This window comes from Hyla sarda, chromosome 6, assembly GCF_029499605.1.
Source record: "Hyla sarda isolate aHylSar1 chromosome 6, aHylSar1.hap1, whole genome shotgun sequence".
Classification (NCBI taxonomy): Eukaryota; Metazoa; Chordata; class Amphibia; order Anura; family Hylidae; genus Hyla; species Hyla sarda.
In genome coordinates, this window is record NC_079194.1 from 129417856 (window position 1) to 129445302 (window position 27447).

The 27447-nt window shown below is 46.7% G+C and overlaps 1 protein-coding gene across 1 annotated transcript in view; it reads left to right on the top strand.

Annotated features, from left to right (window-relative positions):
* Positions 1–410: 410 nt before the first annotated feature.
* Positions 411–27447, top strand: part of GRM7 (glutamate metabotropic receptor 7) — a gene marked incomplete in the record, with an annotated part of 448797 nt that continues 421760 nt past the window's right edge. The window contains 1 exon segment of the mRNA XM_056525004.1: positions 411–1054. Within this exon segment, the coding sequence (XP_056380979.1) occupies positions 545–1054 (510 nt within the window).

Here is a 27447-nt window from a genome sequence, read left to right on the forward strand (position 1 = left end):
AATCATGTATGGTGTATGATGAACCGAAGATCCGTCAGGTGAAATCTGCTGTGGATAAAGGGGGTGGTCCTCAGAATAGGTGGTCTTCTCAGAAGAGGTGTATACACACACACACATATATATATATATATATATATATATATATATATATATATATATATATATATATATATATATATATATATTGCATATCAGGCCATCTCTCACTCTTCACATACACCTGTTCTGTATATTGACACCTCCCTATGACTGTGCGTTGTGTATCCGGACAGCCCTTGGGTCTATCTCCCACATGTAGAACTAGTGCCATGTATTCCTGTTCAGAAGACATGAAGGGTTAAGCGTGTTCCGAGGCATGCTCACATGAGGTGGGTGGGCGGAGCAGCCCGCTTTAAAGCTGTGGCTGTGCAGAGACCAGCACTGTGCTGTCAGAGGCAGCAGCGGTCCATAGAGAAGAAGCTCATCTCCTGCTGACTGGGGGGCTCTCGCAGCTGGAAGACCCCCTCCCCAGAAGGAGGCCATTCTCTTCCCTCAAGGGGCAGCCATGCTGACTCCGGGGGGCCCTTGGCTTACACACCTGCTCCAATTCTTCACCTACTGGCTGGGCTCTTGGGTTTGTGTAGTTCTGGTGTCAGGGCAGGAGCCCTATGCGCCTCATTCCATCAGACTTGAAGGAGACATCACTTTGGGGGGACTCTTTCCTGTCCATGCCAGGGGTCTTTCAGGAATGCCATGCGGGGATATAAGGAAAGAGAACGGGATCCACAGGCTGGAAGCCATGCTGTATGCCATTGATCAGATCAACAGTGACCCGGAGCTGCTGCCCAACATCACCCTGGGGGCCCGGATCCTGGACACCTGCTCTAGGGACACCTATGCTCTGGAGCAGTCCCTCACCTTTGTCCAGGCTCTCATACAAAAGGATGCCTCGGATGCCCGCTGCACCAACGGGGAGCCGCCAGTCTACGTTAGACCGGAGAAAGTAGTGGGAGTCATCGGGGCATCGGAAAGTTCTGTGTCCATCATGGTAGCAAATATCCTGCGACTTTTCCAGGTAGGAGCCAGGGTTGTCCACCTGTAGGAGATGCCATGTAGGCTCTAAATGGGCAGCTATGCACTTAGTACTTGTTCACATGTTGCTTTTTTTCTTGATGTTCGAGCTTCCAGAACAGGGTTAACCATCCACTATTCTGTTTCTTCCTCTATATCAGTGTTTTTCAATCAATGTGCTTCCAGCTGTTGCAAAACTACAACTCCCAGCATGCCCGGACAGCCGAAGGCTGTCCGGGCATGCTGGGAGTTGTAGTTTTGCAACAGCTGGAGAGACACTGCTCTATATAATCCCTTATTTATTAGCTTTACACAGCCCTTCATCTCTTCCTATATTTCTTCGTGATCCAGTTAGCTCTGATTTTGCACATATTTTTTGGGATATCACCTAAGGAATTTTCCAGGGTCTGCAAGGGTTAATAATTCCTGACGTGCGCCTCAATAAAAGCTTCCCCCACTGTCTGGTTGACATCCTTCTCTTTCATGGCTGATCGTTGACCATTGCTCATCTTTTGGCGCATCTCTTGTTGCTGCTGAGTGGGAGATGACTATATAGGAGTGTGTGTGGGTGTGAGTTGTGGGTGTAGGTATCTGGATCTGGGAATGTTTTAGGTGTCCATGACAGGGTGATATCTGCAGGGTGGTATGTTAACTCATACTGTCCTGCTGGGACTGGACTGGCATAGAGAGCATGGCATCGCTCTTGGCCACATCCATTAGTTTTGTCATTGTTCCTCCAGTCTGGTTATAATATCATGGATCACATAGATCATCTTATGTAAAGGACGGTGTTGTGTGGTCCTACTGTACAGCAGCACTTTGCACTGAACACTTGTAGCACAATGCAACTGTATGGACTGGATGAGTGGCAGATCTTGAGCCACATAGTCCATATAAGATAGAGCGATTCCTTCTGTGTATCCTCTATTACATCCGCTCACTATTCCATTTACCTCTGTATAGTCATCATAGACTCTGCACACTCTATAAGGATTGCTGATAGAAGAGTGATGGAGAAGGCTCTGTCCGTGGTGCTGAAGTCCAGCAAATGGACTATGCTGCTGCTGCTGCATGTGTGCCTGCACTGGTGCTGAAGTCCAGCAAATGGACTGTGCTGCTGCTGCTGCATGTGTGCCTGCACTGGTGCTGAAGTCCCGCAAATGGACTATGCTGCTGCTGCATGTGTGCCTGCACTGGTGCTGAAGTCCATCAAATGGACTATGCTGCTGCTGCATGTGTTCCTGCACTGGTGCTGAAGTCCAGCAAATGGACTATGCTGCTGCATGTGTTCCTGTACTGGTGCTGAAGTCGTGCAAATGGACTATGCTGCTGCTGCATGTGTTCCTGTACTGGTGCTGAAGTCGTGCAAATGGACTATGCTGCTACTGCATGTGTTCTTGCACTGGTGCTGAAGTCCAGCAAATGGACTATGCTGCTGCTGCATGTGTTCCTGTACTGGTGCTGAAGTCCAGCAAATGGACTATGCTGCTGCTGCATGTGTTCTTGCACTGGTGCTGAAGTCCAGCAAATGGACTATGCTGCTGCTGCATGTGTTCCTGTACTGGTGCTGAAGTCCAGCAAATGGACTATGCTGCTGCTGCATGTGTTCTTGCACTGGTGCTGAAGTCCAGCAAATGGACTATGCTGCTGCTGCATGTGTTCCTGTACTGGTGCTGAAGTCGTGCAAATGGACTATGCTGCTGCTGCATGTGAGCCTGCCCTAGGGCGAACTTACTGTCATTGACTCAAATAAACTGCTATTGTATCTTTGACTACATGCAGCAACACCCTGCTCCTCTAATAGTACTAGGTCTGTCTATATAAGACAGATGATCTCTTAATGGGGACACTGCTGTTGTAGGGAAGGGATACCACCAGGAAGAGGCACCAATGTGTAATGTCCCCAGATGATGTTACATTCATCAAGTGATATAATAATAGCAAGTACATAACTAAAATCCTATTTCTCCCACCTCCTCCCCGTGGAGCGACGTCTCCCATTCCTAGCACAGATCACACACTGTACTGTACATACTGCAGCTCCTATAGATACAGTATATAGAGAGCTATATGAACAGATTGTCGGCTCCTCGCCTATTTGCAGGCAGTTAATCGGCAGCTCCAGTGTATACGGGTCAGTTCACACATACATAATAGGTATATGCAGGATACGATATCTGCAACAACACCCAATCCGATCCCTTCCCACACAGACTTAATTCTGACATCTCTCACCCACCCTGGATACATTTCATCACACACGTACAGATGGCTCATCCTCTGGAGAAGTGAATGGAGTCTGCCTTGGGTTTTTTCAGCCACCTGTCTTTTTTGCATTTTGCTAAGTTCTTATTGTATATTGAGGGTTCCTATAGACAACTCCCTGTTACCCCAGATAGCAGTGACATAAACCAGGTTATTTCTGCAGTGAACCACCGCCGCACATACGGAGTTTACGGACACTACCATCCATAACAGGTCTACCTGAGGCTGCTTTACATGGCTCCAAGTGCAGCTGGGGGTTTCCTAGAGCTAATATGGTACTGTTACTGCAGCAAACTGGAATGTGGAACAGTCACAGGGGGGCAGATGGCTGCGCTCACACCTGTTTGGTGATGTACAGTATCACAGAACCTATAGAATAATGTGGGATTCCTGCATCTCCCTTCCACATCTGTCCGCCAGGCTTGAGCATGTCCCGTCGCTGGTCCCTCACCACTAATCCGATCAAAGGCTATTGTGTAACCCTGGGTCTTTCATCAAGGACCAAAAAGCTTTTAAAGAAGCCACAAGAATCAAAGTAGAGTCCTCTGCCCCCTCCCTGGTCATTGATATTGGAATCTTATGTGTGACCTAATAGAGGACTGGGTGTAAGCTGATAGATCAGTGTTTCCCAACCAGAATGCCTCCAGCTGTTGCAAAACTACAACTCCCAGCATGCCCAGACAGCCGAAGGCTGTCTGGGCATGCTGGGAGTTGTTGTTTTGCAACAGCTGGAGGCACCCTGGTTGGGAAACATTAAGATAAATAGATAGAGGGCTCTGCATGAGTCGTAAGAGAACTGCTCTGTGAGCCATATAACAGTGGCTTGGTCCTATTTAGAGCAGGGCGGCAACCTGTAGCTTAACAGTTATTGAACTGCAACACCAGCATGCCATGGTGAGAGTTGTAGTCTTTTTGGGTAGGTGGTCTGGCTCGAGTAAAAAAAACCTCAGCATGGAAGATTTCTACCTATGTACTGTTGCGCGTCTTGCCCCCCTCCTACGTCCTCCCTGTCACTCATTTCTCGCTCCCCTCATGAGGATTGTTTCTGCTTTCTCCTTTCACCGTTCATCACTTGCTTCATTTTCTGTCTTTTTCTCTTGCTCTCCTGGTGTATTCTTTCATCTATCTTTTCCCATTTTATCCATCATCACCCACATTTTTTTTACCTTTCAATCCCTTAACCATCCCCTCTCTCTTAAATTTCCTTCCAGTATTTTTACCTCTTTGTTTACATTGTTCCTATTCTCTCATAATGATCCATCATGTTTTCTTACAGTTTCTCTTATAACCTTCCTCTCTATCTCTTTCTTCCCTTTCATTTCTTTCCTTCCTATCTCTCTTCACTGCCTTTCCGTCTTCTTCTTTCTCTTCCGCTTTCTGTTGCCTGCCTTCCCAACTTCCTCCCTTCTCCATCCCTTTCTCTCTTCCCTTCTTTCCCCTGCCTCCTTCATTCCCCTATTTACTTTATTCCTGCCCTCCTTCCCCTCTTTCTTTACTTTCTTCCACTCCCTTCTTCCTGTATATCTACCTTCTTTCCCTTCTTCCCCACCTCATAATCTCTCTTATCGTCGTCATCCATCGTTCCCTCTTTCGCATTCTGTTTCATCGCCTTCCTCTGGTCAGGAGCCCTCCCTGATTCATTCATTGCCTCCTCTCCTCCCCCCCCCCCCCCCCACCTCATCTTCCCGTCCTCGCTACTATCTTGCAACCAGTAAACCTTACTCCATTAATCACTTCACACCGAGTTTCCAACAATAAGAGGTCTCCCTGTGGTCTGAAGACCAGAGAAAATACTGTTAATTTTTCCCCGCCCACCAGCTGCTGATCCATTACAGCCTCTCACGTATTGATAAATCGCTGCCTTTCCCTCATATTCATTTCCAGCCTTTCTGAGTTTAACACATTCCGGTATCCGCAGGTTCTATAGCGACAATCTAAGTGTCCGCTGTGGAGATATATATTACGTAATGTTAATGCCTCTTACCTTTTATGTCGCTTACCTTACAGTGGTATCATATACTAACCACCTGATAGTTCATGACTATATATCATGTAGCAAAAAAATAAGAAGAAAACAGTAGCCAGCACTCAACATTCAGGGGTCATTTATTGCAGGAATCTGTGCATATACACAACTTCGGCGGGCAAGGTATGGGGAGCAGGGGTCTCGGGACAGCACTGTTTCGCGCACCTCTTGCACTTCCTCAAGCCGGTACCACTATGTATCGGCTTGTGGAACCTCAAGAGGTAGGCGAAACAGTGCTGTCCCGAGACCCCTGCTCCCCATACCTTGCCCGCCGAAGTTGTGTATATGCGCCGATTCCTGCAATAAATGACTCATGAATGGTGAATGAGTGCTGGCTACTGTTTTCTTCTCATTTTTTGCAATTTCACTCCTTGATTGGCCACGTGCACCGCCGCAATCAGGGTAGGTGCTTGAAGTTTGGCATTCGATCCTGGTGATCACTGAGACTACTAGTGGTGTATGTGCCAGTGTATTTGCTTCTCATAGAACTATATATCATGTTGTTTTGTTACATTAAAGGGGTACTCCACTGCCCCAGCGTTCAGAGCATTTTGTTCCGAATGCTTGGAGCGGGCGGCGGGGGTCGTGGCATCATGGCCACTACCCTCGAGTCGTCACACCACGCCCCCTCAATTCAAGTCTATGGAGGGGGCGTGGCGACTGTCACGCCCCCTCCCATAGACTTGCATTGAGGGGCGTGACCATGACGTCACGACCCCAGCCCCCAGCAATCTAAACGAACGCCGGGTGCTGCACAGAGATCGCAGGGGGTCCCAGCTGCAGGACCCCCCGCAATCAGACATCTTATCCCCTATCCTTTGCATAGGGGTTAAGATGTCTAGGGGCGGAGTACCCCTTTAAGGGCCTGATTTAGCAGGCATCCAATACCAATCTAGATGCAGAGCTAAGACAGGGAACTAATCTTTGCTGCTGGTAAAGGAAAGTCTTGCTACGACTCTTCACATAGCTGTAGCTAAGGCAGGTGCAGAATCCGCAGTCGTATCCGGACCTTGATGCTTGGCCCCACTGACTCATAAGAAGATGCTAATATTATAGTTGGTACATGGTAGATGAGGGTCCTGGTGAATAGTTTGCATTGTATAATGTCATTGTATAAATAATGTAATTTTTTTTATTTACTGAGCTCCCATGATGCAGTAGTTGAAGCTACAGTTTTATAGTTTTTCCCAAGCTTGGTCAGAGTTTAGTTTTTACGTGACAACAGAATTATGAGGAACATGAGTGTAGTCAGGCCTATGGCAGCACAAAGCCTAAATACACTACTCTATGACTGTATTTATCTGAAGCCTAAAGCAATAGTTTAGTATTACTAAATCTGTCCCAAAAAGCTAATGGAATTTTGTGCAAAGTTAAATTTTTGTGCAATTTTAGGTACAATTTACATTAAACCATGCACAAATACTTTGATAACCACCCGCACCCATGTTAGTAAATAGTCCCAAAAGCAACCTTGGACTCCCCAGCCCTTCCTGAGCACTGGAGGCTGAACGAGCTGGGATCTGTAGTTCCATCTGAACAATATCTTTATAATCTATACTATTTGTTTTTAATGCAGTTTTGACACGGAACAAGTGGAAGTAAGGAGTGAAGGTGGGGGGTGATGGGGTGTTTTATGGTGACTTTGCCTCTATCATTATACTGCTATTCGCTTTCCAGCACAAGCTGTATTCTTGATCAATAAGTTGCATTTTCAGGATAATGTACGCTCCCTGCCAAGAGCTGTATAGCTGAGGTGCAACCAATTACTGTAGACCTGATGGATGGCAATTTGCGCCATTCCTCCACTGCTTGGGAAGTTGTGAAATACCCCTGGGAAGGCCGACTGTGACGGGAGGAGATGACACCATTGTTACTAGACCCTGGTGGCAGAAAATGAATTCACAACTGGAAGTTCAGGAAATACGCAAAGTAATAATGGACTACAGATTACCGGCGACCAGAAGTCGGGTTATTCAGTGGGAGGAAGAGGGACATTGAAATAAAGTGTCTCTATTGGGGAAATTCTCTTGTAAGGTTTCTTTCGATGTATCATACAATATATGGACAAAAAATATTGACATATCTATATATTACTCTTACAGGAGCTTTCAGGACATCCCATTCTAATTCTCTTATAAAAAATAAATAAATATATATATATATATATATATATATATATATATATATATATTTATATATTTGTTTTACTTTTCAATTTTATACATCTATTACTTTATGTTTTCAGCCATTCCAGCCTGGGAATGTCTGACATTACAATAAATGAATACAATTTATTATTCCCTATTTGTCCCAGACTGGGAAGAGGCTGTCTGTTGGACAGTTGATCATAGTCTATAGCTCCCCAGCCATTTTAGGCTAAAAAGAGGCTGACTGTGGGAAAGTTGACTTAATTCTAAAGTTCCCTGTTATAAGACTGAGAAGGGGCTGTATATCTAATGTCTAATGCATTTTTATAATCCGTCACAAATGTTTAGCTCCATTGCCCTGGGAAACAATACAACGCAAGCTGCTAAGTGACTGGAGCCCTTGAGACATGTATAACCACAAAGAACAACCCGCAAAAAATTATAGTCAGAGTCATGAAATCTATTTAAAACAAAAACTGTCTCTGTTGCCCACAGCAGCCAATGCTAGCACAGATTGAATTTTTTAAAAGCAGTTTAAGGGTGTATTCACAAGAACATTATCCTGCATATTTGATTCGTAGGATTTGAAGCTGCAGGTTTCAGCGTAAACTAAATGAGTAAACACAGCATTAAAGGGGTACTCCACTGACCCAGCATTCGGAACATTTTGTTCTGAACACTAGGTGCGGACTGCGGTGGTCGTGACGTCAGGGCCCCTCAATGCAAGTCTATGGGAGGGGGCGTGGCGGCTGCCACGCCCCCTCCCATAGACTTGCATTGATGGGCTGTGGCCGTGATGTCACAACCCCTGCAGCTCGCACCCAGCGTTCAGAACTAAATGTTCCGAATGCTGGGTCAGTGGAGTACCCCTTTAAATGTACTGCTTCAAATCCTGTGCATTATACTTATGTATTAACAGACCCTAAGAATTTAAAATAGTATGGAGATTAGTTCCAATGGGCAACAACAAAAAGTTTTTGTTTTAGACAGTCACCCACACACACACATATATATATATATATATATATATATATATATATGCAGATAAGGTCAGGCTGCTCACCACTCTCGCGTTTGCTGCACTGTCTCGTGCTACGGACACCGGTACCGCTCCCGAGTGCCGGACGTTTTCTTTCCTGTGTGATATATATATATATATATATATATATAGATCGATAGATAGATAGATAGATAAAAAAAAAAAAATATATATATATATATATATTATATATAAATTATAAGTAGATAGCATTGATTCCTTTATGATGGTTATGGGACATGTTTCTATGCCTCAGAGGTAATATAAAGGGGCAACAACAGCAGAAAGATTCCAGTTGACATTTCACCCTTGGCCGATGACTTTCTGAAATTGAATTAATTGTGCACAATGTCAGAATAAAGAGCTGAAGATGGAGCCAGAAGTTTCATTTCTGAACGTACAAAGGTGACAGAGACAGAATGGAAGGACGACGCGGAATGTCTCAGGCCATTTACTTCATACATAATTAGTTCCTATAGAAGACACCAAGCAGAGGCAGTAAATGTAGGACGCAAGTGCAAGCCACATGGGGAGGTAGAAATTGCAGGCAGTAAGTGGAGGCAGCAGTATTGTGGTTTGACCATGATTCATAATAGTTTTCCCTACAATAGAGATTATATAACACTGTAACAATATTTCAGAGAATCCACTAATGAAAACTCTAAGATGTCGTAGGTGATGCCGATGTTATAATTATGCTCTTTTCGCACTGCATATGGAACAAGAGAAGTGGCAGCAAGTGATCCATTTCCCCACAGCACCCCCACAGGAGAAATTAAGAATTACACAGTTTTCAATTAAAGGGGTACTCCGGTGCTCCGGCGTTCTGAACATTTTGTTCAGAACGCTCGGAGTTGGAGGGCGGGATCGCCCCTTGTGACATAATGCATACCCCCTCCATTCATGTCTATGGGAGGGGGCGTGTCTGATGACACCCCCCTCCCATAGACATAAATGGAGGGGGCGTGGTGTCACATCACAAGGGGCGTGGCCGTGACATCACAATCACTGCCGCAGGAACCCGGTGTTTGTTTAGAACTCCGGGTTCTGCGGGAGATTCCGGAGGCCCCAGCAGCGGGACCCCCACGATCAGACATATTATCCCCTATCAATTGGATAGGGAAAAAAGATGTCTAGCAGTAAAGGACCCCTTTAAATCAATGAGCTCTCCATATATGAGAGAGATTATCATTGCCTATGTACATCTACTTCTTTTAATCCTCATTTGCCTGAGCATATGTCATGGGTACTTCCCCCACATTTATCAAGGAGGTGCAGGTTCTTTATAAATAGTAAAGTAGCTTAGATGTAGACAAGTTTCTAAGTGTGATCCGTGCTGGTGTGAGAGTTCAAAAATTTGAGTTCTCGAAAATATAGCAAAAATTTTAACAAGTTGCAAATGATAAATTACTGACCACCGCAAACAGCTAACCATGCCACACTACATGTAAGTTGTTTATTTGAAAGAGTGTAAATGATCTGAACAAAAAAAACTGACTTTTAACTCATTGCACAAAAATGTGCAACTTTTTTGCACCAAAAACCCCTAAAAACATACCCCTATAATGATTGTAAATGATCAAAGGGGCGAAGCGTCACACAGGCATTCACATTCTCATGTTCTTCGAATCCCTGTGTTCTGCTCTTCCCTCTTAAGTCATTCACTTGACATAGCAGATAATAAGCTTGATTCTATAATATGTATCATAGAGTGGACAGAGGAAGGGTTCCACATTGCTTACTTACTATATACTGTACATATACAAGCCTGCATTGCCTAAATGCATTTAGAAAAATAAGTGATAATAATAACAATAATAATAATTTTTTTATAATAATAAAAATACATAAGACTTGAGGGGATATGTAAGGAGCAATGCGTCATGACATATTTTGGATCTGATTTTTCATTGCATTTTACATACCCTAAATAACTTCAAATAACCTTAATGGGGTACTCTGCTGCTCAGCGTTTGGAACAAACTGTTCTGAACATTGGAGCCGGGAGCTCCTGACATCATAGCCCTGCCCCCTCATGATGTCATGACCCACCCCCTCAATGCAAATCTATGGAAGGGGGGTGATGGCTGTCACGCCCGATCCCATAGACTCGCATTGATGGGGCAGGGCATGATGTCATGAGGGGGCAGGGCTATGACATCACGAGCTCCCGACACCGGCTTCAGTGTTCGTAACAGTTTGTTCCAAATGCTGAGCAGCAGAGTACCCCTTTAAATTAGTTGGGTTCTGACAACTGGCACCCTTCACTACTAGAATAGCTGTCTCCTATCAGTATGTAGTGGGCAAATGCATATTGAGTTGTGGTCAACTAAGCAAGCTTTCATTACATACAACACTATGGGAGATCTAAAAATTACTGTGCTCAGCCACTTGGCTGTTTCTGTACCCCTAGAGTACCCCATTAAAACATCTGACCATTTCAGATGAATTATTATTGAATGATGAAACCTTGGAAGACAAATCCTCAATCCATAACCAGTTTGAGCCATATGTACTTTGGAAACTACTTATTTAATATTTTTAGGGGTATCAATAGTAAATAAGTGTAGTGGAAAAGGAAAAAAGGGCCCATTTACTGGTACTAGTTAATAAGTGTGGAGCCCCCTAATCTAATCACAGGAGGACTTGGTACTCTGTCTCCATTTCTTGGAAGAAAGGACAATTCAACTCATGGGGGGAGATTTATCAAATCCTGTGCAAAGGAAAAGTTGCCCAGTTGCCCATAGCAACCAATCATCTCGCTTCTTTCATTTTGCAGAGGCCTTGTTAAAATGAAAGAAGCAATCTGATTGGTTGCTATGGGCAACTGGGCAACTTTTCCTCTGCACAGGTTTTGATAAATCTCCCCCATGGTCTGTGTCCTTTTTGATGAGAGTAGATAACTGTACTTGATCCCATACTCCAGCATCAACCTCGCGTGGACTCCTCTTCATGGGAACTAATGGCTACTTTGTGGCTTGTGTAAAAATCTGGACTAGCGTGCAATTCTTCCTTAGTGAATTGCTCACTTTCTGGTGAATGATAAGATTGGAAGCCCATGCTATAGTGTCCACAGAAGCTACAGGAGCCGCCACTTTGAGAGATACTGTATGTTCCTCATTCTTTACTTCTACCTCTACAGTTAACACATGAGGCATTGCATTAGTCTTACATGGAATGATAAGTATTAAAGGGGTACTCCGCCCCTAGACATCTTAGGGATAGGGGATATGATGTCTGATCGCTGTTGGGGACCCCCACGATCTCGGCTGTGGCACCCCCACGATCTCGGCTGCGACATCTGGTGCACGGAGCGAACTTCACTCTGTACCGGATGACTGGTGATGCGGGGCGGAGGCTCGTGACGGTCACACCCTTTAGTGACGTCATAACCACGCCCCTCAATGCAAGTCTATGGGTGGGGGCGTGACGGCCGTCACGCCCCCACCCATAGATTTGCATTGCGGGGCGTGGCTTTGACGTCACGAGCCTCCGGCACTGCATCCGACGCTCTAAATGAATGCTGGGTGCCGCTGGGAGATCGCGGGGGGGCCCCAGCGGCGGGACCCTCGTGATCAGACATCTTATCCCTATACCCTATCTTTTGGATAGAGGATAATATGTCTAGGGGCAGAGTAACCCTTTAAGTATTAGGCAACAGCTTAGCTCAGGTCTAATGCATTGTTTGGAAATTCCCACAGCAAAGTAAATCTCTGACCTCAGTAACATATAAAATTTATGTTAAAAATTCATGCCCAAATGTGTTTTACTGTAAAGATTCTGCACCCTCATAGCGCCAAGTTCAGGTCACCATCTAAAGACGTAAACACCATGTGACCTGGAATTGTAACAATATAAAACATTGATTATATGGAACAACACAAAATCAGGAGGCTCCTATAATCATTCTCCAACGGCACAGAACACAATGCTGAGCTCCGAAGACTGTCATTATACCGCAGTGTCCTATTACAGCACAAAATACTGTATTTAGATAGAATAATCACAATTATTATGTAGACCATGCTGATGCTTCTTCTGATACACAATTATATATGTACAGCTGGTATAAGTTATACATCTTCTTGTGTATAGTGATATGGACCATGCTGGTATAACCTGGGTATATACTGTATATAATTATATATGTACAGCTGGTATCAGTTATACATCTTCTTATATATAGTGATATGGACCATGCTGGTATAACCTGGGTATATACTGTATATAATGATATATGTACAGCTGGTATAAGTTATATATCTTCTTGTATATAGTGATATGGACCATGCTGGTATAACCTGGGTAGATACTGTATATAATTATATATGTACAGCTGGTATCAGTTATACATCTTCTTATATGTAGTGATATGGACCATGCTGGTATAACCTGGGTATATACTGTATATAATGATATATGTACAGCTGGTATAAGTTATATATCTTCTTGTATATAGTGATATGGACCATGCTGGTATAACCTGGGTAGATACTGTATATAATTATATATGTACAGCTGGTATAAGTTATACATCTTCTTGTATATAGTGATATGGACCATGCTGGTATAACCAGGGTATATGCTGTATATAATTATATATGTATAGCTGGTATCAGTTATATATCTTCTTGTATATAGTGATATGGATCATACTGGTATAACCTGGGTATATACTGTATATAATTATATATGTATAGCTGGTATCAGTTATATATATCTTCTTGTATATAGTGATATGGACCATGCTGGTATAACCTGGGTATATACTGTATATTATTATATATGTACAGCTGGTATATGTTATATATCTTCTTGTATATAGTGATATGGACCATGATGGTATAACCTGGGTATATACTGTATATTATTATATATGTACAGCTGGTATATGTTATATATCTTCTTGTATATAGTGATATGGGCCATGCTGGTATATCCTGGGTATATACTGTATATAATTATATATGTATAGCTGGTATCAGTTATATATATCTTCTTGTATATAGTGATATGGACCATGCTGGTATAACCTGGGTATATACTGTATATAATTATATATGTACAGCTGGTATAAGTTATATATCTTCTTGTATATAGTGATATGGACCATGCTGGTATAACCTGGGTATATACTGTATATAATATATGTACAGCTGGTATAAGTTATATATCTCCAGTATTTAGTGATATGGACCATTCTGGTATAACCTGGGTATATACTGTATATAATGATATATGTACAGCTGGTATAAGTTATACATCTTCTTGTATATAGTGATATGGACCATGCTGGTATAACCTGGGTATATACTGTATATAATTATATATGTACAGCTGGTATAAGTTATATATCTCCAGTATTTAGTGATATGGACCATGCTGGTATAACCTGGGTATATACTGTATATCATTATATATGTACAGCTGGTATAAGTTATATATCTCCAGTATTTAGTGATATGGACTGTCACGATGCCGGCTGGCAGGTAGTGGATCCTCTGTGCCAGAGAGGGATTGGCGTGGACCGTGCTAGTGGACCGGTTCTAAGCCACTACTGGTTTTCACCAGAGCCCGCCGCAAAGCGGGATGGTCTTGCTGCGGCGGTAGTGACCAGGTCGTATCCACTAGCAACGGCTCACCTCTCTGGCTGCTGAAGATGCAGAAGATAGGCGAGGTACAAGGGAGTAGGCAGAAGCAAGGTCGGACGTAGCAGAAGGTCGAGGCAGGCAGCAAGGATCGTAGTCAGGGGCAACGGCAGGAGGTCAGGAACACGGGCTAGGAACAGACAAGGGAACGCTTTCACTAGGCACTAAGGCAACAAGATCCGGCAAGGGAGTGCAGGGGAAGTGAGGTAATATAGGGAAGTACACAGGTGATCACACTAATAGGTAATTGGGAAGATTGGGCCAGGCACCAACATTGGTGCACTGGCCCTTTAAATTGCAGAGACCCGGCGCGCGCGCGCCCTAGGGAGCGGGGCCGCGCGCGCCGGGACAGGACCGACGGAGAGCGAGTCAGGTACGGGGACCGGGGTGCGCATCGCGAGCGGGCGCCACCCGCATCGCGAATCGCATCCCGGCTGGAGGCGGGACCGCAGCGCACCCGGTCAGTGGATCTGACCGGGGCGCTGCAGCAACGAGGATGAGGCGAGCGCTCCGGGGAGGAACGGGGACCCGGAGCGCTCGGCGTAACAGTACCCCCCCCCTTGGGTCTCCCCCTCTTCTTGGGGCCAAAGAACCTGAGGAAAAAAAAGTCAATTTTTCCGTGATGAGGTCCGATGCACATTAGGAGGGGTTCTGTGCGGAAACGCATGAGACAGTCCAATCTTTTATTGTTAATACAATAGATGTAGAGGGGTCTGGCGAGACTGGTCACAGGGACGTAGAACCTGTTGATAAGAGAGGCCAAAAAAAATTTTCCTGCAGATCCGGAATCCAAGGAGACCATAGTAGAGAAGGAGAAGGTAGAGGCAGATATCCGCACAGGCACAGTAAGGCGTGGAGAAGCAGAGTTGACATCAAGAACTGTGTCACCTTTGTGCGGAGTCAGCGTACGTCTTTCCAGGCGGGGAGGACGGATAGGACAATCCTTCAGGAAGTGTTTGGTACCGGCATAGTACAGGCAAAGATTCTCCATGCGGCGTCGTGTCCTCTCTAGAGGTGTCAAGCGAGACCGGTCAACTTGCATAGCCTCCGCGGCGGGAAGCACAGGAACGGATTGCAGAGGACCAGAGGAGAGAGGAGCCGGGGAGAAAAAACGCTTCGTGCGAACAAAGTCCATATCCAGGCGGAGCTCCAGACGCCATCCGGAAGAACGCATGTCAATGCGAGTGGCAAGATGAATGAGTTCATGTAGGTCAGCAGGAGTCTCTCGTGCGGCCAGAACATCTTTAATGTTGCTGGATAGGCCTTTTTTAAAGGTCGCGCAGAGAACCTCACTATTCCAGGACAACTCGTAAGCAAGAGCACGGAACTGAATGGCGTACTCGCCAACGGAAGAAACACCCTGTTCCAGGTTCAGCAGGGCAATCTCGGCAGAAGAAGCTCGGGCAGGCTCCTCGAAGACATCACGGGCCTCAGTGAAGAAGGACTGGACTGTGGCTGTGGCAGAATCATTGCGGTCCCCATCAAACTTGTCCGGCAGGGACAAGCAGGGGTTAAGAACGGCCGGTTGCTGCGGAGGAGTTGCAGGAGCCGGCGGAGGAGATGGTTGTTGCAGCTGTAGCTGTGACTGAAGTTGCTGTATCTGCGGCAGCAGCTGCTGTGACTGAAGTTGCTGTATCTGCGGCAGCAGCTGCTGTAACTGTGACTGAAGACGCTGTGTCTCGGAGATCAAGTATGCCAGCTGTTGATCTCGTTGGGCGATCTTTACGCCAAATTTGTCCGGCAGGGACAAGCAGGGGTTAGGAACGGCCGGTTGCTGCGGAGGAGTTGCAGGAGCCGGCGGAGGAGATGGTAGTTGCAGCTGTAGCTGTTGCTGTATCTGCAGCTGCTGTATCTGTGACTGAATACGCAGTGCCTCGGAGGTCAAGTATGCCAGCTGTTGATCTCGTTGGGCGATCTTTAAGGCTAGCTGGGCGACCAGTGTAGGATCTTCAGCGGGATCCATGGCCGGATCTACTGTCACGATGCCGGCTGGCAGGAGGTGGATCCTCTGTGCCAGAGAGGGATTGGCGAGGACCGCGCTAGTGGACCGGTTCTAAGCCACTACAGGTTTTCACCAGAGCCCGCCGCAAAGCGGGATGGTCTTGCTGCGGCGGTAGTGACCAGGTCGTATCCACTAGCAACGGCTCACCTCTCTGACTGCTGAAGATGCTGAAGATAGGCGAGGTACAAGGGAGTAGGCAGAAGCAAGGTCGGACGTAGCAGAAGGTCGAGGCAGGCAGCAAGGATCGTAGTCAGGGGCAACGGCAGGAGGTCAGGAACACGGGCTAGGAACAGACAAGGGAACGCTTTCACTAGGCACTAAGGCAACAAGATCCGGCAAGGGAGTGCAGGGGAAGTGAGGTAATATAGGGAAGTACACAGGTGATCACACTAATAGGTAATTGGGAAGATTGGGCCAGGCACCAACATTGGTGCACTGGCCCTTTAAATTGCAGAGACCCGGCGCGCGCGCGCCCTAGGGAGCGGGGCCGCGCGCGCCGGGACAGGACCGACGGAGAGCGAGTCAGGTACGGGGACCGGGGTGCGCATCGCGAGCGGGCGCCACCCGCATCGCGAATCGCATCCCGGCTGGAGGCGGGACCGCAGCGCACCCGGTCAGTGGATCTGACCGGGGCGCTGCAGCAACGAGGATGAGGCGAGCGCTCCGGGGAGGAACGGGGACCCGGAGCGCTCGGCGTAACATGGACCATGCTGGTATAACCTGGACATATATGTAAAGCTGGTATAAGTTATACATTTTCTTCTTAATAGTGATATGGAGCCAGATTTGCTGTGCATCTTGCTGTTTTTTTCTGGCAGAAAAAAAAAAATGCCAAAAACGCAGAAAAAAATATCTTGCAGTTTTTTGGCCATTATTTTTAGGTAAAGGAGTTATTCATGAATAGAAAAACAGAGCTAAGTTCTTTCAAGAACCCTGTCTGTCTCCAGTTTGGGTGTGGTTGTGAAGCTCAGTTCCATTGAAGTGAATGGAGCCAAGATGTAATACCACACACAACCTAGGGACAAACATGGAGCTGTTTTTGAAAGAAATAAGCTCTGTTTTTCTAATCCTGGAAAACCCCTTTAAAAACCCATCATATATATGTTGTGTTTAAATGTAGCCTTAATCTCTGTCCTGCTTGGTGCTTGGGATCTGAAGTAAATTGCCATGTTATAGAATTCTACTGTCAGACGTGCATTATCAATAAACCACCATGGACAGTGTGCAGGGAAGGCATTGTGTGTATACTGTGCATGTGACCACAGAATTTCAACTGCAATCTCCAGGCCAGGGAACCGGATTAAAGATGACATATACATAACAAAAGAAGCAATCATGTGGTAACTGACTAATTTAGTCCCTTTCATTGATTTTCTGATTTGCCTTGGTTATGATTCTTTTATCTCTTATTGTATTTACACAGACTCGGCCTCTCTCTGTACTAAAACTATCTGGAATAGCCTGCACTCACATTCAATTATCACTCGGCGAGACAGGAACCATGGCATTCACATCTTGAATAATGGACACTTTCTAATAGGAATCCAAGGAATGTTCTATTAAAATCCTCCTTAAATGCAAAATCATTGCTTCGATACAGAATAGTAAGAATATCTCTCAGGCAACACAAAAATAATTTTCACCCATTTTGCACAATTACACATGGATTTTGCTCTTGAAATGGCGGGAGATTCCGTTAATAGAGATGACTTGTTCCATTTATCAAAATGGCTCCACATAGTAGAACTGACACATAGCATACATGTATAGGTGAATGTAAGACTTCATTTTTGTCATCATTTGTTGAGTTGTAGTGCTGGCTTTTAGCCTTTTCCTATTTCAGTGTAGCCGGTGCCCTTAGCCTTGCATGCATTGCTGCTTGTATCTATCTACCTATCATCTATCTTTTTATCTATCTATCCATCTATCATCTACCTATCATCTATCTATCTGCTCATACCCAGTCTTCTATCAGGTTACACATCAGACCAAGGGCGTAGCTATAGAAGTAGCAGAGGTAGCAGTTGCACTGGGCCCTGGTGTCTGAGGGGGCCCCAAAGCACAACTGCCCCATAAGAGACCAGTATTATATTGGGGAATATGGGGCTCTGTTGCAGATCTGTCTGATAGGACTCCTCTGTGCTCTCTCCTGTCTGATAGGACTCCTCAGAGCTCTCTACTGTCTAATAGGACTCCTCTGTGCTCTCTCCTGTCTGACAGGACTCCTTTGTGCTCTCTCCTCTCTGATAGGACTCTTCTGTGCTCTCTCCTGTCTGATAGTACTCCTCTGTGCTATCTCCTGTCTGATAGCACTCCTCTGTGCTCTCTCCGGTCTGATAGCACTCCTCTGTGCTCTCTCTTGTCTGATAGCACTCCTCTGTGCTCTCTCCTGTCTGATAGGGCTCCTCTGTGCTCTCTCTTGTCTGATAGCACTCCTCTGTGCTCTCTCCTGTCTGATAGTACTCCTCTGTGCTCTCTCCTGTCTAATAGTACTCTTCTGTGCTCTCTCCTGTCTAATAGTACTCTTCTGTGCTCTCTCCTGTCTGATAGCACTCCTCTGTGCTCTCTCCTGTCTGATAGCACTCCTCTGTGCTCTCTCCTGTCTGATAGCACTCCTCTGTGCTTTCTCCTGTCTGATAGTTCTCCTCTGTGTTCTCTCCTTTCTGATAGGACTCCTCTGTGCTCTCTACTGTCTGATAGGACTCCTCTGTGCTCTCTCCTGTCTGATAGTACTCCTGTGTGCTCTCTACTGTCTGATAGCACTCCTCTGTGCTCTCTCCTTTTTGATAGGACTCCTCTGTGCTCTCTTTTGTCTGATACCGGCCATCCCTACGGATACTAGATATTGCTAGTCCTCTGGCCGTCCAATGTGTATACAAGAGAAAGAAAAATAGGGTCAATGGAGTTGCATATGGACTTCCAGATGGTGCAAAACTACAACTTCCAGCAAGCCCGGACAGCCATTGCTCTGCTTTATCTGCAGAGTGGTGATGAGGGCTGTCAATCACAGCAAAGGGGGCGTGATTACAGCTGGAAAAGACAGGACTAGGTGAGGGCAACTCCTCACCTAGGGGAATACTTATGGGGCCGGTGGGGAGACTTTTTAACCTAATATCTGCGCCATCCATGCGGGCAGGAACATCCCCCGGGGATGGGGAGGAAGAAGATTTTACCATGTATAACATGTTGCCACGCATTATGTATGGTAAAATCTTATGATTGGTTCTCTTAAATATATACAATTTTTAATACAATCTTTAACAATAATAAAAAAAGAATGTATATTGCCACATAACTAAGAATACCAGGATTTCTTCTTCCATATAACATTTTTGGCAAGTGTCTTCCTCTACATTCATGGTAAATTTCACAGATCACATACCAGTGGGATTTACCAGCTGTGACCACTGTGCTCTCCCTGTCTCCGCCACGTGGCCCCATCCCCTGCCTTTTCTTCCAGCAAGTCCTTTCATGGGTCACTGGGCTGCTCCACCAAGTAGGTTTGTTGTGACAGATGAGAACTGATCCCTTTATGTTATAATCAATGCTAGTTATGGGAGACTGCGCGGATGCTGCTGATCCCTCATTTTATACACTGTAGAATTCCTTCAGACACAAGTGATAAAACCTGTGTGATAGATTTACTGAGAATACACCCAAAATAACAAAACAACAAAACCTTCCCTGTATCCAGGGCCCAGAAGAAAGCAAATGATGCTCCGGGAAATATGGCAAAACTGCTCGGTAATAAAAGAGATCTGACACATCTGGGTCTGGTCTTCTGGGATGGTAAATGCGCTGGGATAAAGATGAGTGGAACAATTTCTAAGGTTTTAAAACTAAGACTGAGGATAAAGAAAATACTAAAAACATTGCAGAACACTGCGCAATACAGAAGAGACGAGTTCTTTGGGACCCCAGAGCAAAGATCTGCAGTGCCATGATGCAGGCCATTCATGTCACATTCCTGGCGGTATAGCAGAAAGAAGCACTATTCATGGTATACAGAGTAGACAAGCCCTGGTCAGTGACTAAAGACATAATAGTTGGGCCATAGACCCCCCTCCTACAGGACTATGCAGATAGTTGGTTATTTTGATGTAACCTATAAGGATTATCTCATTGATTGTCAAGCAACTCAACTCCCAAGGTTAAGTGTGTTACATATGGAGACTGTTCCAGGCCGCACAGTCATCTCTGAGCTAAACAGTCTGGACTGATACATTATTTTGTATAGCTACATTGTAATTTTTAGGAAAAGAGAGAGATTTTCACAGGTGATATGTTTAGCCCACAGAAAATTATCTAGAAGGATAAAATTGTAGCAAACTCTCGGCTGTGAGAAGTATTAGTCAAGGATGTTCCTATTTACTGACATCAAGAGATGTGGAAAATTAGGGTAAATGGAAAGTCGAAAATTGCATTTCCATCACTAATTATTATGCTTGCCTTCCCTCCTTTCAGTATAAAATTGTATTATCAAGGAACATTAAAGCGTACCTGTACTTTGAAAATAGTGTTTGAAAATCCTCACGGTTTTGTTAGAAAACCCTTGTTGACAAGTTGATTTTAGTGCCCTTTCTGTTTTTACTGAGACCCTGAGAGCTTCATCTGTAGTGCACAGCTATTCCTAATTCCCTCCACTTCAGGGAGTGGGACCAGAGCTGGGTTGTTTGCCAGCAATTCTCACATAAGCCCTTTCTTTCCCTTACTTGTCTGGCCAGTCACAGGACAGAACCTACTACTCTCTGCTATGACATGCCATAGTGCTGATGAAAGCGCACTGGACTGTACTGTCTGATACTATGCTGGGGAATAGTTCACCTAGTACAGTACTTTAGAAGGCATGTTGGATGAGAAGGTGGTTACTGATGCATTGGGTTTGCAAGGTGTTATGTAACCAGAAAGCAAAGAAGCAGCAACATAGCTGCTGTTGATGATGATGACAAAATACAGTAGATGGAGTAGGGGAGATAAAATTCACAATTCAGCACTGTGCATACTGTAATTGTCACGATGCCGGCTGGCAGGTAGTGGATCCTCTGTGCCAGAGAGGGATGGCGAGGACCACGCTAGTGGACCGGTTCTAAGCCACTACAGGTTTTCACCAGAGCCCGCCGCAAAGCGGGATGGTCTTGCTGCGGCGGTAGTGACCAGGTCGTATCCACTAGCAACGGCTCACCTCTCTGACTGCTGAAGATAGGCGAGGTACAAGGGAGTAGGCAGAAGCAAAGTCGGACGTAGCAGAAGGTCGGGGGCAGGCGGCAAGGTTCGTAGTCAGGGGAGATAGCAGAAGTTCTGGTACACAGGCTTTAAACACACAAAACGCTTTCACTAGGCACAAGGGCAACAAGATCCGGCAAGGGAGTGCAAGGGAGGAGACCAGATATAGCCAGGGAGCAGGTGGGAGCCAATTAAGCTAATTGGGCCAGGCACCAATCATTGGTGCACTGGCCCTTTAAGTCTCAGGGAGCTGGCGCGCGCGCGCCCTAGAGAGCGGAGCCGCGCGCGCCAGCAGATGACAGCAGGGGACGGGAACGGGTAAGTGACCTGGGATGCGATTCGCGAGCGGGCGCGTCCCGCTGTGCGAATCGCATCCCCAACGGCCATGACAGAGCAGCGCTCCCGGTCAGCGGGACTGACCGGGGAGCTGCAGGGAGAAAGACGCCGTGAGCGCTCCGGGGAGGAGCGGGGGCCCGGAGCGCTAGGCGTAACAGTACCCCCCCCTTAGGTCTCCCCTTCTCTTTGTCCGGTAACTGCCTCCCCTGGGATGAGGACACCGGGAAAGGATGGAGGGATTCCTCAACGGCAGGCAGAACAGCAGGAGTAGGAATGGGGAGAGAGGGCAGAGGGCGAGACCTGGCACGGGGCAGTGTGACACCAGGACGAGGGCCATGAGGGGACACAGAGGCTTGCCTGATGGGACTGGGAGGGGGGGAGAGGCATTTCCTGTGGCAGGCAGAGTCCTTAATGACCTTAGGGGGACCGGATACAGGAGGAACCACAGGGTCACGGCAGGGAGTACTGGGAACCGGTTGAAGGCAGTCCTTGGAACAAGAGGGACCCCAACTCTTGATCTCCCCAGTGGACCAATCCAGGGTTGGGGAATGGTGTTGAAGCCAGGGTAGTCCAAGGAGAATTTCGGAAGTGCAATTAGGAAGGACAAAAAATACAATTTCCTCGTGATGAGGTCCGATGCACATTAGGAGGGGCTCCGTGCGGTAACGCACGGTGCAATCCAACCTGGCTCCGTTGACCGCGGAAATGTGGAGTGGCTTGACAAGACGGGTCACCGGAATGCGGAATTTATTCACTAAGGACTCCCGAATAAAATTCCCAGAGGCACCAGAGTCCAGGCAGGCCACGGCTGAGAGGGAAGAGCTGGCTGAAGTAGAAATCCGAACAGGCACCGTGAGACGTGGAGAAGCCGACTTAGCATCAAGAGACGCCACACCCACGAGAGCTGGGTGCGAGCGTGCGTTTCCCAGACGTGGAGGACGGATTGGGCAATCCGCCAAAAAATGTTCAGCACTGGCACAGTACAGACAAAGATTCTCTTCCTTACGGCGATTCCTCTCTTCCAGGGTCAGGCGAGACCGATCCACTTGCATGGCCTCCTCGGCGGGAGGCCTAGGCGCAGATTGCAGTGGAGACTGTGGGAGAGGTGTCCAGAGATCTAAGTCTTTTTCCTGGCGGAGCTCTTGATGCCTCTCAGAAAAACGCATGTCAATGCGAGTGGCTAGATGAATGAGTTCATGCAGGTTAGCAGGAGTCTCTCGTGCGGCCAGAACATCTTTAATGTTGCTGGATAGGCCTTTTTTAAAGGTCGCGCAGAGAGCCTCATTATTCCAGGATAGTTCAGAAGCAAGAGTACGGAATTGTATGGCGTACTCGCCAACGGAGGAATTACCCTGGACCAGGTTCAGCAGGGCAGTCTCAGCAGAAGAGGCTCGGGCAGGTTCCTCAAAGACACTTCGAATTTCCGAGAAGAAGGAGTGTACAGAGGCAGTGATGGGGTCATTGCGGTCCCAGAGCGGTGTGGCCCATGACAGGGCTTTTCCAGACAGAAGGCTGACTACGAAAGCCACCTTAGACCTTTCAGTAGGAAACTGGTCCGACATCATCTCCAAGTGCAGGGAACATTGCGAAAGAAAGCCACGGCAAAACTTAGAGTCCCCATTAAATTTGTCCGGCAAGGACAGGCGGAGGCTAGGAGTGGCCACTCGCTGCGGAAGGGGTGCAGGAGCTGGCGGAGGAGATGGTTGTTGCTGCTGTAGCTGTGACTGTACTTGCTGTAGTTGTGACTGGAGTTGCTGTGTCATGGTGGTCAAGTACAACAGCTGGTGATCTTGTTGGGCGATCTGACGAGCTTGCTGGGCGACCAGCGTAGGGAGGTCAGCGACAACTGGCAGAGGAACTTCAGCGGGATCCATGGCCGGATCTACTGTCACGATGCCGGCTGGCAGGTAGTGGATCCTCTGTGCCAGAGAGGGATGGCGAGGACCGCGCTAGTGGACCGGTTCTAAGCCACTACAGGTTTTCACCAGAGCCCGCCGCAAAGCGGGATGGTCTTGCTGCGGCGGTAGTGACCAGGTCGTATCCACTAGCAACGGCTCACCTCTCTGACTGCTGAAGATAGGCGAGGTACAAGGGAGTAGGCAGAAGCAAAGTCGGACGTAGCAGAAGGTCGGGGGCAGGCGGCAAGGTTCGTAGTCAGGGGAGATAGCAGAAGTTCTGGTACACAGGCTTTAAACACACAAAACGCTTTCACTAGGCACAAAGGCAACAAGATCCGGCAAGGGAGTGCAAGGGAGGAGACCAGATATAGCCAGGGAGCAGGTGGGAGCCAATTAAGCTAATTGGGCCAGGCACCAATCATTGGTGCACTGGCCCTTTAAGTCTCAGGGAGCTGGCGCGCGCGCGCCCTAGAGAGCGGAGCCGCGCGCGCCAGCAGATGACAGCAGGGGACGGGAACGGGTAAGTGACCTGGGATGCGATTCGCGAGCGGGCGCGTCCCGCTGTGCGAATCGCATCCCCAACGGCCATGACAGAGCAGCGCTCCCGGTCAGCGGGACTGACCGGGGAGCTGCAGGGAGAAAGACGCCGTGAGCGCTCCGGGGAGGAGCGGGGGCCCGGAGCGCTAGGCGTAACAGTAATACTAACACTGGTATTTAGGGATAGCTGCCCAGAACTTAATGGGTGATTAGTAATGCGAGGAAAGCCTTGATTTACCTTTCATTTACAGGGTGGTTCCTCTGGAGAAAGCAAACAGGATCATAGATTGCATGTACACAGTCCAGGTGCTGTCAGGAGTTTAATGCTGCCCAAACCACAGTCAGAATAAAACAGTAACAGGCTCCCTCATTCTTGTAAAACCAACTGGGCAAACATTTTTGAGTCCCCTGGTGGTCCGGGATGCTCCCTTCTCCACCAGCAGTTATTAGAGATGAGCGAACTTACAGTAAATTCGATTCGTCACAAACTTCTCGGCTCGGCAGTTGATGACTTATCCTGCATAAATTAGTTCAGCTTTGAGGTGCTCCGGTGGGCTGGAAAAGGTGGATACAGTCCTAGTAAAGAGTCTCCAGCCCACTGGAGCACCTGAAAGCTGAACTAATTTATGCAGGATAAGTCATCAACTGCCGAGCTGAGAAGTTCGTGACAAATCAAATTTACTGTAAGTTCGCTCATCTCTAGCAGTTATCTGAGGTGTCCCAGGCGACTCAAATCCCTGTCCCCATGAATTCTCTGAAATGTTGCAGAATAAGAGTAAATCACCATTCATTGTAATAAGAAAGATAAGCACACTTTTATTCTGCCTGTAGTCCATGCAGCATGAAACTGACAGGTTCTCTTTAAATAGTTTCTCCAATGCAGGTGTCATTCTCGGGATGCCATTGAGCTGAGTTTATCACTTAACAAAGTGCAAGATGATATTATAGTGTATTGCAAGTTTTTTTTTTTTTTTTTTTACATGGGACTCCAGGTGAACATATGGCATAATTTTTGCATAGTGAGTCATGGTGGTACACATCCAAAGCAGTTCACTGACAAATTCAGCCCTGCTATATCTGTAACGCTGGCCAGACACATAGGATAAGTTCCCTAAAGTAGCGCTCACGATTTAGAGGTTTTTGTCGCTTCGCACCTGGACTTGCCATTGTTTAAAGTTGCGAGTTCAGGTGCAGAGCCTCAATTAGCAGTAAATCGTGAACACCACCCGTGGGCGCTAATGCTACGTGTATAAGCAGCTAAGTATTTGCTCTGCTATCAGGTGGGTGATTTAAAGGCCTCTGTGGTCGTATTTTTGGAAATTTCGGTGAATTGCCTAATTTTCATTAATGTACACAACCTTAATCGATGCTGTAAATAGTCTCCATGGTCTCATACGTGACCGACATACCGTATAACCCGGTGCCTAAAGAGTTAAGTGTACATTTTTTTTTTAGGCTGATAATCAAAGTACCAAGCTGGCACCCGCCCCCTTCTCATCTGCCCTCTCCCCAGAATGTGCCAGACTTCTGCCAAGTCTCCTGTTTTGTTCTCTGCCGCTGCTGCACAGGACGCTATTAACCGCTCATGATATATAGTTTAAAAAAGTGCAGTTAAAAAGCAATTATAACATAGTGAGACTGTCAGAGGCGTGTGATTGGTCGACTGACGGGGTGAGAGTCGGCAAAATGTCTGATGTAAGCTATAGCACACAAGACTGAATCCCAGTCACTTTCAGGCAGTGGAAGAGAGAGGTGGTGTCTGGTAACTATAAAAGAAAGTATAATAAGCGATTGTCTGAGCTTGTGATTGTGTGTCTTTATACAAGAGTGTGAAGTATACAAGTGAGTGTAAGTATAAAATTGAGAGGGACTTAAAATTAAGGGACTTTGAATTCATGGAGTTTAATTGAAATATTTGATTTTTTTTTATTTATTTTTTTTTACTGTTAATTTTTGCAATCCCAAAATCTAGTATGGCCTCCCTGTTGGAAAAGGCAGTCTAGTGTACCTCTTGAACGATGTATTCAATTCTTGAACAGCAGTATGAGGGTGCATTTTGTTGTGCGAGATGTGTGCGAGTTGTTCATTTGGAAGCCCAGATTCTGGATTTGGGGGTGCAATGGCAACACTGGGACGCATTGACAACTTGGAGAGGAGTCTCCTGCTCACTGAGCAAGTACTCTCTGGGGTAGAGGTGGGGGAGGATAGTGGGACAGAGATGCAGGACAGTCAGGCAGTTAGCTGGGTTACAGTTAGAAAACAGGGTAGAGGGGAAAAGTGTCAGGGAGGCTAGTCGTGATATGGCACACCCAAACAAGTTTTCCTGGTTGGCAGATGAGGGGGATGCCATTTTAGAGCTAGCAGCCGGACTCTGCTCCAGTGTCTGCTCCAGTAAGGAGGGAGGGAGGAGTGCAGGGCAGGCGAGACAGGTACTGGTAGTGCTGGACTCAATTATTAGGGGGGCAGACAGGGCGATCTGTCACATAGACTGGGATCGCCGAACGGTGTGTTGTCTTCCTGGCGCTTGAGTTCGGCACATCGTGGATGGGGTTGACAGGTTGCTGGGTGGGACTGGAGAGGACCCAGCAGTCATGGTACATATTGGCACCAATGACAAAGTAAGAGGTAGGTGGAGTGTCCTTAAAAATGATTTCAGCGACTTAGGTCACAAGCTTAAGGCAAGGACCTCCAAGGTAATATTTTCTGAAATGTTACCTGTACCACAAGCCACACCAGGGAGGCAGCGGGAGATGAGGGAGGAAAATAAGTGGCTCAGAAGCTGGTGTAGGAAGGAGCGGTTTGGGTTCATGGAGAACTGGGCCGACTTTGCTGGCTCTACCGTAGAGACGGGCTGCACCTCAATGGGGAGGGTGCAGCTATGCATGGGGGGGAAGATGGCTAGTAGAGTGGAGGAGTGTTTAAACTAGGGACTGGGGGAGGGAACCTACAACGTAGAGGGGGAAGATAGTGTAGATAGGGATAGGCTTCATAGGAAGAAAAAATATAAAACTTTGAATTGCATGTTGGCTAATGCCAGAAATCTGTCCAATAAAGCAGATGAACTGGAGTGGTTGATGTCTGAGGAGGATTATGACATAGTGGGTACAACAGAGACTTGGATGGACGATAGGTGTTACTGGGTGGTCAACATACAGGGTTATAGTCTATTCAGGTAGGATTGGAGAAAAACGGAAAGGGGGAGGAGTTTGTCGTTATGTGAAATCTGGATGAGTCTGAAGGCAGCACTGCAGGAGGATATATGGGAGGGAAACGATA